Source organism: Fukomys damarensis, unplaced genomic scaffold (genome assembly GCF_012274545.1).
Source record: "Fukomys damarensis isolate Sample0158 unplaced genomic scaffold, DMR_v1.0_HiC HiC_scaffold_17, whole genome shotgun sequence".
Classification (NCBI taxonomy): domain Eukaryota; kingdom Metazoa; phylum Chordata; class Mammalia; order Rodentia; family Bathyergidae; genus Fukomys; species Fukomys damarensis.
In genome coordinates this window covers 31,847,850-31,863,076 of record NW_022900929.1, presented here as the reverse complement: position 1 = coordinate 31,863,076, position 15,227 = coordinate 31,847,850, and the positions used below count along the sequence as shown (strand labels likewise).

The 15,227-nt window shown below is 39.9% G+C and overlaps 1 protein-coding gene and 1 pseudogene across 2 annotated transcripts in view; one reads left to right on the top strand and one right to left on the bottom strand.

Moving 5' to 3' along the window:
* The window catches only part of Spg11 (SPG11 vesicle trafficking associated, spatacsin), a 93,940-nt gene that overhangs the window by 6,426 nt on the left and 72,287 nt on the right, over positions 1–15,227 (bottom strand). For both annotated transcript variants that reach the window (XM_033764938.1, XM_033764939.1), the window contains 5 exons: positions 14,279–14,493; positions 12,872–13,613; positions 2,059–2,198; positions 1,064–1,262; positions 588–725 (listed from right to left, as the gene is read on the bottom strand). In XM_033764938.1, the coding sequence (XP_033620829.1) occupies positions 588–725; positions 1,064–1,262; positions 2,059–2,198; positions 12,872–13,613; positions 14,279–14,493 (1,434 nt within the window). The remainder of the gene's footprint in view (positions 1–587; positions 726–1,063; positions 1,263–2,058; positions 2,199–12,871; positions 13,614–14,278; positions 14,494–15,227) is intronic.
* On the top strand, positions 6,633–9,556 carry LOC109118080 (annotated as a pseudogene).

Below are 15,227 nucleotides of genomic sequence, written 5' to 3'. Positions count from 1 at the left end.
ATAATAATAATAATAATAATAATAATAATAATAACACTATTATTATTATTTTATTATTATTTTATGTTTTTCTGGTACCAGGGATTGAACTCAGGACGTTGCACTTGCTATCAGGCATCAGAACCACTGAGCTAAATCCCCAACTATGAGCCTTTGAGGAACCTTTTATGTATAAACCACAACACTAACTCAAGACACACTGAGAACTGAACCCAGGGGCTACTCATGCCAGGAAAGTGCCCTGTCATTGAACTATATCCCCAGCACCTCCTCCCCAAACTCTTTTTAAAAAACAGTTTGAGAAAAAGTCTTGCTAAGATGCTGAGGTTGGCCTGAAACCTGCAGTTCTGCTTTGGCCTCCCTGAGTGCTGGGGACAGGGATACAACACCACACAGAGCTAAAGGTTAAATTTAAGCCTGCCTTTGCATAGCTTCTAAATTTTCTTCAGTGAACTTATGGCTTTCCAATAAAAACTCACACCCTATGCTGGAGGAGCAAGAACAAGTGCCTAAATCAGGTTCTGGAGAGATGACCCCAGTAGACCTGCTTAGACTCAAAACATGTAAGAAAAAGGCTGAGAACTTACTGCAAGACAGATGTCCATGAGGAACGGAAGAAATCTTATCCAGCAACTTCATTCCTACCAAGGTGTGATCTTGACACAGAGCAGTCAGCTGAAGAAATGTCTGGCTTTCCTCTGCTGGGCTGCACACCTGCTTATGTCCTGTAAAGAAAGATGTGGAAACAGGCTGGTTTACCATGGAAGAGTTTGGAAAAGGACAAGAGCATTCTGCCAAAGGCCACTCTGCCTAGGCCGGGCACCAGAGGTCATGCTGTGCAGCAGTCCTGCTGCTGAGCTCCTTGGAACACAGGACAGAGGCATTGCCTGGGGGAGAGGGCAGAGCTACTCTGAGCATGATCAGAAAATAATACAAAGCAACAGAATAAATGTGTTATTTTCTAAGTATGATCTGGAAATGTGAGAGGGCAACATATAGGATGTGTCCAAATCCTCTGTGCTGAGGAACTGAAAGTGCTGTCTAGGAGGCTGGGTCATAGCACCTGTTCCCTCAGAAGGAGTCAGCAGCTCCTGCATCACCTCTTCCGCCACAAGTTCTGCCACAATGTCTGGAGGGAGGCCCTGAGTACTGATGAAGGCCTGGGCACGTCTGCACCGGTCAGGCTGCTGGGAGGCCAGGATTGCATGAAGTAGGGCCTTGCCACCCTGGGCAGCAACATCTGTGTAGGAACAGCCCAACTCCTGGGGGGGAAGGTAGAGCCAAAGTTATTCTTAGGAGCCAAGAAAAATAAAAAGACAGCTCTGTAGAAAATGTGACGTAGGTGGATTCCATTGTTTGTTGAGTTTAAAAATCCCAGAAGCAAGTAGTATTATTTCCTAGTCCATTTTATCATCCACCACAGCCAGATTCAAGCAAAAGAAAGGATTATTATCAGAAAACATCAGATGACTATCTCTTGTTGAACACTGATCATTTCAAACATAGAAGACATAAGAAAGCAGAATAAAATATAACACTACCTTCCTTACTGTTCCCACAACAGCAGCAAAACCTCAAATTGCCAAAGAAGTCTTGGAGTCTTCTCTAAGTCCAAGTGCTTTGGTTCTTGGCTTTATTTCCTCATGCTCTTTCACATCCCACCCACTGATTCCTCCCTCAAAGCAGCACAGCATCCTGGCTGCTCTAGCTCCTGTTTTTATAGTCACTGTACTCTACATGGAGTGCTCTACACAATTGGGAAGAAAGCCTACGGTACAAGGTCTAGAAGGGACCCTTGTTCAAATGATCATTTCAGTGAAGAGCAAGGGGCCCAGTGAGATAAGATGCCCTGCCTTTAGATTTCTGGGTGGCTGAGTTGTGGCCAGGACTCAGACTGCCCCAGTGCTTGGCCTGCTGTCCTCCCTACCATTCCCTGCAGACAGACTCACAGGGGTCTGATCCCAGGTCAGCCAGGAGGATGACATTTCCATCTGAAGGGCTGTCATGGCAGTGTTCAAAACCTACCTCCAGCTTCCCCTCCGGGGACCTCCGGCATACCTTGGCAAGTTCATAGAGGCAGAGGATCTGCCGGCAGTAGTTCTTCCCATAAAGGCATTTGCTTGTCAGGGTTTCCAGATTCATTACCACTTCATCACTTGGGGATGCCATCATAAATGACTGACTATCCGTACTTGAAGCTGGAAGCAAATACAAGTCAGGAGCTTTAGGCTGGCAGGTTAAGGCCACTCCCAGGTCTTTGTGCCTCTGCCTCTCACTGTGTGGCTTCCTGCATCATGTTCCCATGACTGACACCCACCTGCCAATCTGGGATCACCCAACAAGGCCCCCTTAAGCTACTTTCACTACCTTCTACAAAAGTCTCAAAGCCACCTGGAGATCAGCACCAACTTGCCTACCAAGCTTCTCCACACATTCTCCCTCCCAATTTCCCTGCATGCCAAATAAATCATCAGGTCTATATATTTATATATCTACCTGCAAAACTTCTCTCCAGTCACTGCCTCAACCTCAGCTTTCATCGTGAGGCTGTTATCAGTCTTGCTGTTGGCCTCCCTTCAAGTTAATTATCTACATACTCATTTCCAAAGTGCAACTGTACTTTGAAAGTATAGTAAAATTAAAATCCATTCTCATTTTATTTTTTTGTACTGAGGATTGAACCATTCTCAATTTTAAAATAAAAATCTTTGGGCTGGCAATTTGGCCGAGTAGTAGAGGCTCTGGGTTGGATCTTTACCACTACAACCCCCCAACCCAAAACAGCCTGAATAGAATATGTTTTAACTTTGATGAAGTATTTCTATTAGGTATAAATGGGTGTTTATCTTGTGTGTGTGCTGCTGGGGAAGGAACCTGGCCTTGTGCATGCAGGCAAGTGCTGCACCCACTGAGCTACATCCCCAGTCCTTTACTATTTTGAGACAGAGTATCACTAAGTTTCCCTTTCTAGCCTCAAAACTTGCAAGCCTCCTGCCTCATCCTCCTAAGCCACTGGCATTACAGGTATGCATATTGCACCCAAGCAAAGGAAGTTATCCTGGGGAATCTGATGGACATCACTCTGAACTCATTTTTTACTCTATATACTTATGTATTGTGTTATTTACTACAATAAATATATTAAGCTGTTGCATTCAAAATATTAAGCAATGCTGGGTGTACTGGTGCACACCTGTGATCCCAGCACTTGGGAAGCTGAGGCAGAGGAATGGTGAGTTTGAGACCAGACTGGGGTACACAGTGAGACACTATCTCAAAACCCCAAACATACATAAATATTAAGCATTTAAAAAGTATGCTCTAAAGACAAATGAAATGCAACTCAGACAAGGTAATTTGTATTCATCCTTCACTGCAGGGTCAAATTCTAGGTGAGATCAAATAACCTCACTCCGTACTATCTCCCTCTGAATTCAAACTGAAACCCGGAAGCAATATGAGAGAACCAGGAATTTAGCTCAGTGGTTCCGGTGCCTGCTTCCCAAGCACAAGGACCTGAGTTCAATCCCCGGGGAACCCAATTAAAAAAAAAGAAAATAGGAGAGAGGGATCTCCTCATCCCAGCCAAATGCAAGCAGGAGAGCACTCAAGCAAATAACACTCTGGGGAAAGCCCTCCAGAGCCAGTTCTAGGGTCAAGAAAGGGAGCCCTCTCTAACTTGGCCCAGCTCCTAAGAACCCCTTGGGTAGTGTTGGCAGAGACTTCAGTGGCAGCTGGAATGAGCCAACTCAGAGATGGGAAACTTCTTTTCTAAGTAGAGGTGCTCTGGGCTCAAGAGGGTGGATTAGACTCCTGCTGAAATCAGCACTATTCTCCCTCACCAGGCCGTGATGTGGGCATGGTCAGGGAACACCTGACAGAGAAGGTCTAATCCTTCGGCATTGGGTTTAGAGGACAGAAAAGGGAAGTCTCAGAGAACCAGAAACTATCTGAAAGAGACACAGGAAAGCAGCCGAGCAAAATGTTCACTACTGCAGGGCTCACTCTTGGGCTATATACAGTGGGTCTGAGCCTAACTGGCACACTGAAGCCTCTGAGAGCTGCAATAACTTGTGCACCACCACCAGGGATGCCGACCTCGGGGTGCAAGCACTGCCAAGAGCATACCCCGATGCCAGAGCTACAGCCCACAGGACCTCAGCCTGAAGCACATAGGTCTGCTACAGAATATCAACGTTCTTACAGAACTTAAATAAGAATCAGACTTTACATGAGTATATTTGGTACCAGAGACCGAACTCGGGACCTCGTGCTTGTGAGGCAGGCAGCAGAACCACTGAGTTAAATCCCCAGCTCAATGAATATATCTGAATACAGACTACTCAAAATATCCAGGGAACAACTCCCAAAAATAAGTATACAAAGAAGCTGAAAAACCTCAGCTCACCAGAGATGAAAAAGATGCCAGCCAGCAAGAAAATGACATACATTTTCAAAGTATCTAACAAAGACTTCAAAATAGCTATTAATGAATATTCTGACAAGCAACTGTATATGGTCTTGGCACAAAATGAAATGCAGAATTCTCAGCAGAGAAACAGGATAATAACATCACAGAAATTTCAGAACTGAAAAGCTAAAATTTAAAAATCAGAAATAACTCAACTGAGATAAAAATGACAGGAAGGGCTCAGTGAAACTGAAGACAGACCAATAGAAATTATCTAATCTAAACAGACAAAAATATGTGGAAAAAAGCTGAACAAAGCCTCTGTTATTTGTGAGATAATAGCAAAGTTCTAAATTCATAACATTAAAGTTCCAGGAGGAAAGGAGAAAGATTATGGTGCTAAAATTGTTTTCAAAAAATTAAGGTGGTGGTGCCTGCCTGTAATCCCAGCACTCAGGAGGCTGAGGCAGAACGATCACAAGGTTGAGATCAGCCTGGGTTACGGAGTGAGACTTTGTCATAATTTTTAAAAAGAGTGACTATTTCCCAAGTTTGACAAGATATAAATATATATTTAAGAAGTTCAGTGAATCCCACAGAGTAAACCTAATGAAATATATACTAAAATTCTGAAAGCAACCAAAAATATATATATACCATGTATAAGTGAACAATGACTCAAATTAACTATAGATTTTTCATCAAGATACTGTGGAGGCCCAAAGAAAGTAGAAATTTCTTTTCTTTCTCTCTTTCCCCCTTTCTTCCCCTTTTCTCTCCATCCCTTTTCTTGGAATTATATTTTCAAGTCCTAAAAATCCCAATTAATTTTTAATACTCAGAAAAAACTTTTAGACAAGGTCTTGCTATGAGGCTCAGGCTGGCCTCAAACTTCTAATCCTCCTGCCTCAGCCTTCCAGACTGCTGTGATCACAGGCATGAATCAGCATGACTGGCTGAAAACATTCTTTAGAAATGAAGGTGATACAGAGATATTCTTAGGTGAAGAGGAAAAAAAAAAAAAAAAAAAAAAAAAAAAAAAAGCAAAGCCAAAAAAATCTAAATCTGTTGCTAGCAAGACAGCTCTAAAAGAGTTACTGAATGAAGTCCTTCAGACTAAAGAAAAAAGAGACGAGAAGGATTTTTGGGGAACATGAGGAATAAAACAAGAGTAAGAGGAAATTTAAGTTTCTAACTAAATATAGTAGACTATTCTCAAATTTTATTTTATTTATTTTGGGGGGTTTTTGAGACAGGGTCTCACTATGTAGTTGAGGCTGAACTGGAACTCACTATGTAGCCCAGGTTGGTCTCTAACTCACAGAAATCCTCCTGCCTCAGCCTCTTGAGTGCTGGGATTACAGGCGTGCACCACCATGCCCAGCTTCAAAATTAAAAAAAAATATATGTATTTCCAGCTAAAAGCAAAAGTTACAGCATTGTTTGGCGGGATTTTCCATGTATGGAGATGTAATATAAGACTAGGAAAAAAGAAAAAAAGACAACTAGGACAGAACACAAGGACAGTAAGGAAATGGGGTGGATAGGGTGGAGGCTCAAACAGATACAGAGAGTAACCTGAAAGATGAATCCTCCAGATCGAATCAAAATATCCAGGTTGTTGAAAGGGAAAGCCCCTGGTCCACAGTTCCCTCCACAGCCTGTACCCAACCACAGCACAGCACCCTGTGCAGCCAGGTGGGTCCAGAGAGATGCCCAGCTGCACTGCTCCAGGCAGGCAGTTACAGTCACAGGGATGTAACAGGAGCCCTGGCTAAGACAACAGCAACCGCCTGAGGGCTTTTTGTTTCCTGCTTGCTTGTCTGGTCTGGGTTTTCTTTTTTAAATTTAGTTTATTGGTGCATTTTAGGTATACAGTACAGTTACATTCATTATTAGGATCTTGTACCTTTACATGACAGATCTTGGTTCTCATTTTTTCCCCTTACCCCTGCCCACCCTTCACCCGTTGGTCTGGATTTTCTTTTCTTGCTTCTATATTAATATTTTTATTTTTAAAGTTTTTTCTTTGTTCTTTTTCAGTCTTTTTAATTTTCCTCCCTCTTCTTTTTTGTTGTTGTTGTTCTTCTTCATTTCCCCAATTCCCTTATTTTCTCTCTTTTCCTCTCCGCCTTTCATACAACAGCTTTATAGCAGGTGGTTATATATGTGCAAGAGAGAGCAAGAACTGACCAGTGCTTTAACCTGAATGGTACCGTTAATGGCCATGTCAGGTACCCCTTAACAGAATTGCACTCAGAGGATCCAAACAAAACTAACTATACATATAGTAAGTTTCCGAGAACCACACTGCTCCCTTGAATCTCTAAGTACATCTCTCTCCCTTGGCATCACTCCTACCAATTCCATAAACATTCTCTCAAATCCCAAACGCTAGCCCTTTACTCCAGCTATAAAAATAACTCCATCAGAATCCCAACTTCCTATTTTCACCTTACTGACATTTCTTACCTCCTTATCTTGGGACTTACTCTTTTCATTTCCCCTTTACTCTTTCCTTACCCTTTCCTTCCATATTCCAGACTAACCACTAATACCAGTACAGTATAATCTAAAAGGGGCACTGATAAAAGGATGAAAATGTCAAGTTTTAATGTTTACGACTATATCTGCAGATAATATAACCAACAGGAATTCTCTCCTTACAACAGTGACTGGGTCCAACTCAGCTAATCTAAATAGGTTAAAGTGGCAGATAACAGCTATTTATTGAGAAATAAAGCCAAGATCACATCACTGGAAAAAAACCTAACTAAAGGGATTTTTCATTCCAATAACAAAGTCTGCATTCAACCAAATAATCAGCACACACAAACAGGAACATAAAAAAACAAGGTAACAAAATGCCTTTGATGACTCCCAACTCTCCCAAAGCAGATAGGAGACACCCAATGAAGAGGAAATTAAACGCCAAATAGCTGAACTGTAGGAAAAGATCAAAGGGAAAGCCAAGAAACTTGGCAAGCTTCAAGATGATATAACCAAACTGACAATGGAATTAAACTAATGTGTTTAAAGAACAGTCAAATTACAAAATTAAAAGGGATAATCAAAACTATTCAAAACATGAATGACAAATTAACCACAGAAGTAGAATCCATGAAAAGGTGCCAAAGAGAAATCCTGGAGATAAAAATCCTATTTAACATACCAACAACAGAAGTGACCAATGTGAGGATAGTGTTAGACCTCAAGGACAGATGGGACCATGTACTCAAGAGATACTTAAAAAATCAAGAAAGCAAGGAAAATTCATCCAACAGATACTAGAAGATGATAAGAAGACTAACCCAAGATTAAAGAGTTAAATTACAGAAAACTTGCAAAGAATGGGGGTAAAACTCAACATACAAATAAGCGAGGAACATAGAAACTCAAATGATGAGAAGAAACTACCCAGGACACCAGTTAAAGCCCCATGCTGCAGTTCTAATTCCAGTGTAGAACACACATCTTTTGTTTTTCCCTGGTACGGGGATTGAACTCGGGACCCTGCACTTGTCAGGCAGGCACGGTGCTACTGAGCTAAGTCCCCAGCCCAGGGCTACTTCATTTTAAGGGCTATTCTCACTGTGTTGATACTGATACAAAGCGGTGCCAGGAGGGTTCTTCCTTGAGAAATGATGTATTTTAAGATGCAGCAACACTCATCAAGTGGCAAACAAACAAGTTGGAGATAATCTTTAGCAATCCTGAAACAGTATAGATTAAACTTATTCAAAATGTATTTGAAATCAAACTACAGGGTCTTTTTTTTTTTTTGAAAGATCAGATGGAAAGCAGAAGCAGGACAGTATCTCAAAAATCTCTATGATCTATTTACAAGAACCATCTATCTTTCCAGCAAGTTGAAGGAGTTTAATTTGGTTACCGATACAGACTTTGTGTTAGCTTATCAGATACATTTTTATTTCCTATTTGGAGAACTATATTGAGGTGCAGACTGGTTTTTTGAAAAGCAGAAGTGCTATGATCCTGTAATGCTAATATGATTCAAAAAATAATCAAAAGAGATGCACTGGCACAGGAGGTAGTCAAGACTTGCAAGAGAGAATTAGCATTCCAGTTCACCACTGGGGCCAAGTATTGCTACACATGGGGAGACCTTCCCATCCCAAGAAGTGCTAGTTCATCTTTCACAAGAAACCAAAGAAGCCTTTGAAAGATGTCACAGGATCTTTGATCTTTCTGATTTACCAAGGAATGCCTTTAGAATTTTTATCATTCTTGTGGAATTTTTATGTATTGAACATGTTGATTATGCTTTGGAAATAGGTGTTGCTGGAATCCCTCAGGTTCTAAGAAAGCAAATCTCCATTTTTTGGATGTTGTGCAACAGGCAGATATTGTTTTCCATTTTTTTGACAAGCAGTTTAATGATCATATGTTACTAGGAAGCTCTTAAATTATCTAAATGCCTTCAGAAGAAAAAAGTAATAAATGAACAAATGGAGATGAAACTGGATACTGGCATCGACAGAACATTAAATTGTATGATTGGGCAAATGAAGCATATTTTGGCTGACAACAAAAGAAAAGATTTTTTTGTTTTTGTTTTTGTTTTTTGAGACAGGGTCTCACTATGTAGTTGAGACTGATCTGGAACTCATTATGGAGCTCAGGTTGGTCTCGAACTCAGCGATCCTCCTGCCTCAGCCTCCTGAGTGCTGGGATTACAGGCATGCGCCACCACGCCCAGCAAGAAAACAGATTTAAAGCCAGAAGATGAAAACAAAGTTTTAATCCAATATATTAATGCCTGTGTAAAAGTCTGCACTTATGTAAAAGAAAAGCAAGTGGAGATAAAAAATTCCATGGACTGGAAAAATGTGGATCCAGTTTTGATGGAACTTGGAGTACATTTTCATTGACTTATTTATGAACATTTTCAACAATATTCCTATAGTTGTATTTGTGGCATGTTAGCGCTGAATGGAGTCTGCCCAAGACTTCAAGATGCCAGCTGTACACATCATTTTGATACTCTGCATGTACTTGAAACCTTCTTGTAGTTGCAAAGTCTGCTCAGGAGAATTTGCTAATCTGGACAAGAACATACTTCATTCCTTCATATAATTTTGTGCTGACTACAGATCTGGCCATCTTGCTTGACACTTCGGCTGAGGTTAAATTTACAAAGGAAGTGTGTTACACTGCAGCAGACCTCAGTTGATAGCACAGGAGGTCCCTTATAACACAGCCAACATTTTCTGCAAAAATGACTGGAAGAAAACAGCAACCATACTTACCCTTGAGGTTTTATTTGAAATTTGGACACCACTAGCTATATTTACTTTTTTCCTGCCAAACTGAATTTTAATTCCATTCTTGAATTTGTAAATTTGAAATTCTGTAAAAATACATGTCACTGTTTTTTATTCTGGAAAATGTGGTGTCAGAAGACGACTGAAATTTTACCAGTGTTCTGGTTCTAGTTCTTTAACATATTTCATCTGGAAATTTTACCATCCCATTTGCATTAGCAGTAGGCAAAATACAAGAAAACATTTATTATTCATCAATTTAAAAATTTCAGTACAGGTAATTGCTAAACAAATTACTGTAGATTTTTCTAAAGAGTTTGTGGACTCAAAGGTTAACAAATATAATTTCTGAAGTTTTGTTGATTAGAATTTTTTTCTGATACACAATAATTCCAAGAAAATGTTTTAAACTAAAATGATGAAATGTTTTATGCAGATATTAGGGGTCAATCATAATACATTTGCTTTCTGGGTAAAACTTAAAAGTTTATTGTTTCTTATTTGCCAAGTAGATTTTAAGTCAATTCTAGTAAGACACTGACAAAACTACCTTTTTTTTTATATTTTGCCATTGATTTCTACTTTCATTGTTCTAAGATCTGACAGTATACATGAGATAATTTCAGGTTTTGGGGCATTATTTAAGCAAGCTTTCTGGGCTGTTATGTGGTGTATTTTGGAGAAAGTTCCATGTGCTGCTGAGAAAAATGTATTCTGTGGTAGTAGTTTCAAACACTCCATAAATATCTATTAGGTCCATTTGTTCAAAGATGTAGTTCAGCTCTGCTATTTATTTTTTGTCTAATTGATAGACTTGTGACAATGGGATATTGGGGTCCTCCATTACAATTTTGTTGATGTTTATTTGATATTTTATGTCCGGTAGTGTTTCTTTTGTAAGTTGCATACATTGGTATTTGGTGCATATATATTACAACTGCTATCCTGTTTAATTGTTCCCATAACTTATGTACAGAAACCTTCTTTGCCTCTTCTGATCAGTTGTAACTTAAAGACCTTTTTTTTTTTTTTTCTTAGAATACAATTGGTATCCTTTTTTGCTTTTGGGGTCCTGATACATGGAATATTGTTTTTCCTCTTTTGCTTTTTTTTTTTTTTTTTTTTTTTTAGAAAAGGTTTCACTGTGTAGCCCAGGCTGTCCTCAAACTCACAGCAATCCTCCTGCCTCAACCTCCCAAGTACTGGGATTATAGGTGTGCACCACCACACCTGGCAATCCTTTGAATTTTTAGTCTGTGAATTTCTTTTTTTGATTAGGTGGATCTCTGCTATGCAACAAACTGTTGGTTTTGTCTTTTGATTGAATCTGCCAATCTATGTCTCTCTCTCTTTTGTTTTTTTGTTTTGTTTTGTTTTTTTGAGACAGGGTCTCACTGTGTAGTTGAGACTGACCTGGAACTCACTATGTAGCCCAGGCTGGTCTCGAACTCACAGTGATCCTCCTGCCTCAGCCTCCTGAGTGCTGGGATTACAGGCATGCACCACAACACCCAGCTCTTTCTTCTTTTGTGTGAGATAGGGTCTCTCTGTGTAGTTAAAATTGGCATTGAGGGCCAGGGATTTAGCTCAGTGGTGCTGCTGCCTGCCTCACAAGTGGAAGGTCCCTAGTCTGATCCCCGGTACCAAAAAAAAAAGATTGGCATTGAACTCATTCTGTAGCCTCGTCTGGCCTACAACTTCAGGCAATCTTGCCTCAGTCTCCCAAGTGCTGGGCTTATGGGCATGAGCTACCACCCCCACTCCAATCTGTGTCTTTTAAAATGAGGCCATTTATGCTGAGAGTTATTACTGAAAGATAGTGACTTATTCCTATCATTGTGTTATTCTTCTGTTGTTGATTCTGTTATCTCAGCACTCTGGGAGGCTGAGGCAGGAGGACCACAAGTTCAAGCCCAACTATGTCAACTTAGCAAGACTCTGCTTCAAAAAATAAAAAAATACAAAAGGGCTGGGGATGTTGTTCAGTACAAAGACCCTAGGTTCAATCCCCAGTACCATTAAAAAAACAACAACAAAAAAAACCCAAAACATGCCTTACAGGTACAAGGTCCTGAGTATGATCCCTGATACAAAAAAAAAAAAATTACAGATCACTGTTCTTTATAAGTACAAAAATCTTCAGCAAAACAGCCAATCAATTCTAGGTATATAAAAAAGGATAATGCACCAAGACCAAGTGAAGTTTATCCTGAGAATGCAAGACCAGTTCAATATTAAAAAATCGATTAATGCAAGACCAATTCAAGATTAAAAAATCAATTGATGCATTCTACCATAGTAATAGCCTAAAGAATTAAAAAAACTATATAATCAGGTCAACAGATACAGAATAAAAAGTGACTAAAGTCAGCATTAATTCATGATAAAAATCTTTCACCAAACTAGGAATAAAATTTCCTCAAGATGATAAAGAGTATCTTCAAAAAGTTTATAGTGATTACTATCCGTAATGATGAAAGGCTGACTGTTTTCTACCTAGGACCGGTAACAAGGCAACTGTGTCCATTGTCACCCCTCCAGTCCACCACAGTCCCAAAAGGCCCAGTTAGTGAAATGCAGCAAAAGAGAAGTAAAAGGCACAAAGACTGGGAAAGAAGAAACAAAACTGTCTCTTCTTGCAGATGAAAAGGTTGTCTACATAGAAAATCCCAGGAAATCTTCAAAGTTCCTTAAAAAAGTGAGCATAACAACGTCATATAATCCAAGGTTAATGTAAAGGTCTACCCTGTTTCTCTATTCCACTGATGGCAAACATTTTAGAGCTTTCAAGAAGCAAACAGCCCACTGTGACACACTTGCGGTAAGTTCACCACTACTGCTATATACTATCAATATGCAATTGAAATCATAATTATGTGTACAGGATATAAGCTTTAAGTCAGACTGATTTCCTCTAACTCTGACACACAGATAGATAAAAGATTATTTTTTTCAGGTAATCCACAAACTAGATAATTGATTCCAGGTAATCCATAAGGTAGATAATTGACAATTACCTGGCAATCCATAATTGTCAATAACCTAGTTTATAAATTACCTTGAAAAAAGTTACTGTCCCCTGACATAAATATTTATTATGCCATAAAGAATCCTTCCTTCTCAGAGTGCTAACAGCATGACACAGACGGAGGGCAGGTCAGTCTCCTTTACTTACCACTTTGGACTTTCCCTGGGATGTCAGGATCTTCTTCCTCACACAGCTCAGCACTTTGTAGGAGAGCACGGATCTCTGGGTGCAGGTCATCCACATTTGCTTCCCCTGAAGCCAAGGCTTGGCAGTGCAACACTAAGGCAACATCTCGGTTGTAGAGATGAAAATACCGACACACTCTACTTGCCTCGTGCACGTGGCCATCATCCAGGAGGCGCTCAACCAGAAAGTTCAGTGATGCCAGCTCCTTCCTGTCTAGTCTACTCTCACAAGTCCCTGTGTTTGGAAGGCCATCAAGTTCCAAGTATTTAGGTGTGTTCAGAGCAGCCAACTTGCAGAAGGAAAACTCACTGGCTAAGCTATCAAAGGAAAGTTCACCACTAGTTGAGATCTGTGGAGAAAATCTGGGCTCTGCCTCCTGCCGCTGCCCTCGGAGGGTATGCTGGGTGATGCGGCACACCCAGATCTGCTTCTCTAGCTCCTCCAGCTCGTCTAAGGGCACCGGGTCCTCCTGGGCAAGCCAGTGCCCAGCCAGGGTGAGCAGCAGGTGGCGCTCCTCAGTGTTGCCTCTTCCAGCTGAGTGATCACAGGCCATATGGGCCTGGGAGAAGAAAAAGGAAGAAGCTGCTTTGTTTGAAATGGAATTCTTCTTAAAATTCTCGTGGCATTTTCTCCAGAAGTCAATTCTTGCTTGTTTCAGGGACCACTGTTCAATGTGCTTTAGTGCCTGCATTTCCTGTGTTATCTGTGAAATTTAACAAGCAAATTTTAGCCTTTTCAGATAATGAAGTATCATAAATGTTAATGCTTAAGTACACCATAACTGCTAAATCAAATTAAATTCAAGAATATAGGACCTATGAAGTTCAAAAGGAAGCTACTTTATATTTAATTCTATTCAGAGGAAAATAATTGTAGCATATCCTGCAGACTATACTTACTTTCTTCAATAGTGAACATCCTACAGCTCATCCATTTCTGGAAGTAATGTGGCTGTCAAATGTAAAAAGGAAGTCAGGTGTGGTGGGTCACACCTGTAATTCCAGCTACCTGGAAAGCTAAGGCAGGAGGATGGCAAGTTCAAGCCCAGCTTAGGCAACTTTGGGAGAACTTATCTCCAAATAAACTTTAAATGGATTGTGGATCACCTAGCATCTGTGGGGCCCTAGTTTCAATCCCCAGTATTGTAAGAAAAAAACAGAAAAAGTTAAAAAGCCTCATCTATTATAAATTATATCTCATTCAGTTCTCTGTAACATTGCTTTAAAAACTACGGTTTGGACTGGGGATTTAGCTCAGTGGTTCCGCCGCATGCCTCGCAAGTGCAAGGTACCAAGTTCGATCCCTGGTACCAAAAACAAACAAACAAACAAAACAAAAAAATTGAATAACTTAAAAAAATAAAAATACCTCTTCAATAACCAAGTTGTCCACAGGTAACTCAGCTAATTCTGCTATTCTCCTGGCCAAAGCAAACTGTCCATCTGTCTGCAGTCTTTCCAAAATAGATCTACATTCATGCTGAAATTTTTCAGGGCTGTAGCTGGTAATAATTGTATGATCAATGGGTATGGATGTATCCTTCAAAATTTGGCTAAGGACACACAGCTTCTTTATATCTGGATCTGTGCCAAAAAGAAGAGGCTATAAATATTTAACCAATAAAACATTGTTACAGTATTTTATAAGTAATGAAATATTAGGGGAAAATAGATCTGTTTAACAATACTAGTGTGATAAAAAGAAAAACAAAACCACATTTTTCTATTCTGATTGACTAATAGAAGCCATATGGTAGTTCCTACATACTGAAGATGCCAAAATCTGGCCCTGCAAAATCCTTACTAGTAAAGTCTGGTTGAACTTACTTTCTCTATACTAAGAACTGTTGAAGATTAGCACACAGACTCAATCTATACATCTGATTTTGGATACAGGGCACTGATCAGTGGCCTAAAATGTAGTAGGTAGTAATTTAAGATGCTTTTAGCTCCTTCCTCAGGCTAGTCCCATCTCTTTCTATATTTTTCTTTGACTTGATCAAATTTGCTTGAATGATTAGTCATTTGTTTATTCAATGCAGGCATTATTTTGACTGAGACAAAGAAAATGTAGGACAGTTGAAATTGCAGCTGGTCACTAGCCTAGACTTTAACTTGGCACACTATTTTCAGAAATGGAGCATCATTTGCTTGCTACTGACTTAGCACAAGGAAACCCAGTGAGTTTACTGAAAATTATTATCTTAATAGTAAGAATTCTCTTGCCAGGGATTTAGCTCAGTGACCCCATGCCTGCCCTGCAAGTGCAAGGTCCTGAGTTTGATCCCTGCTACAAAAAAAAAAAAAAAAAAAAAAAT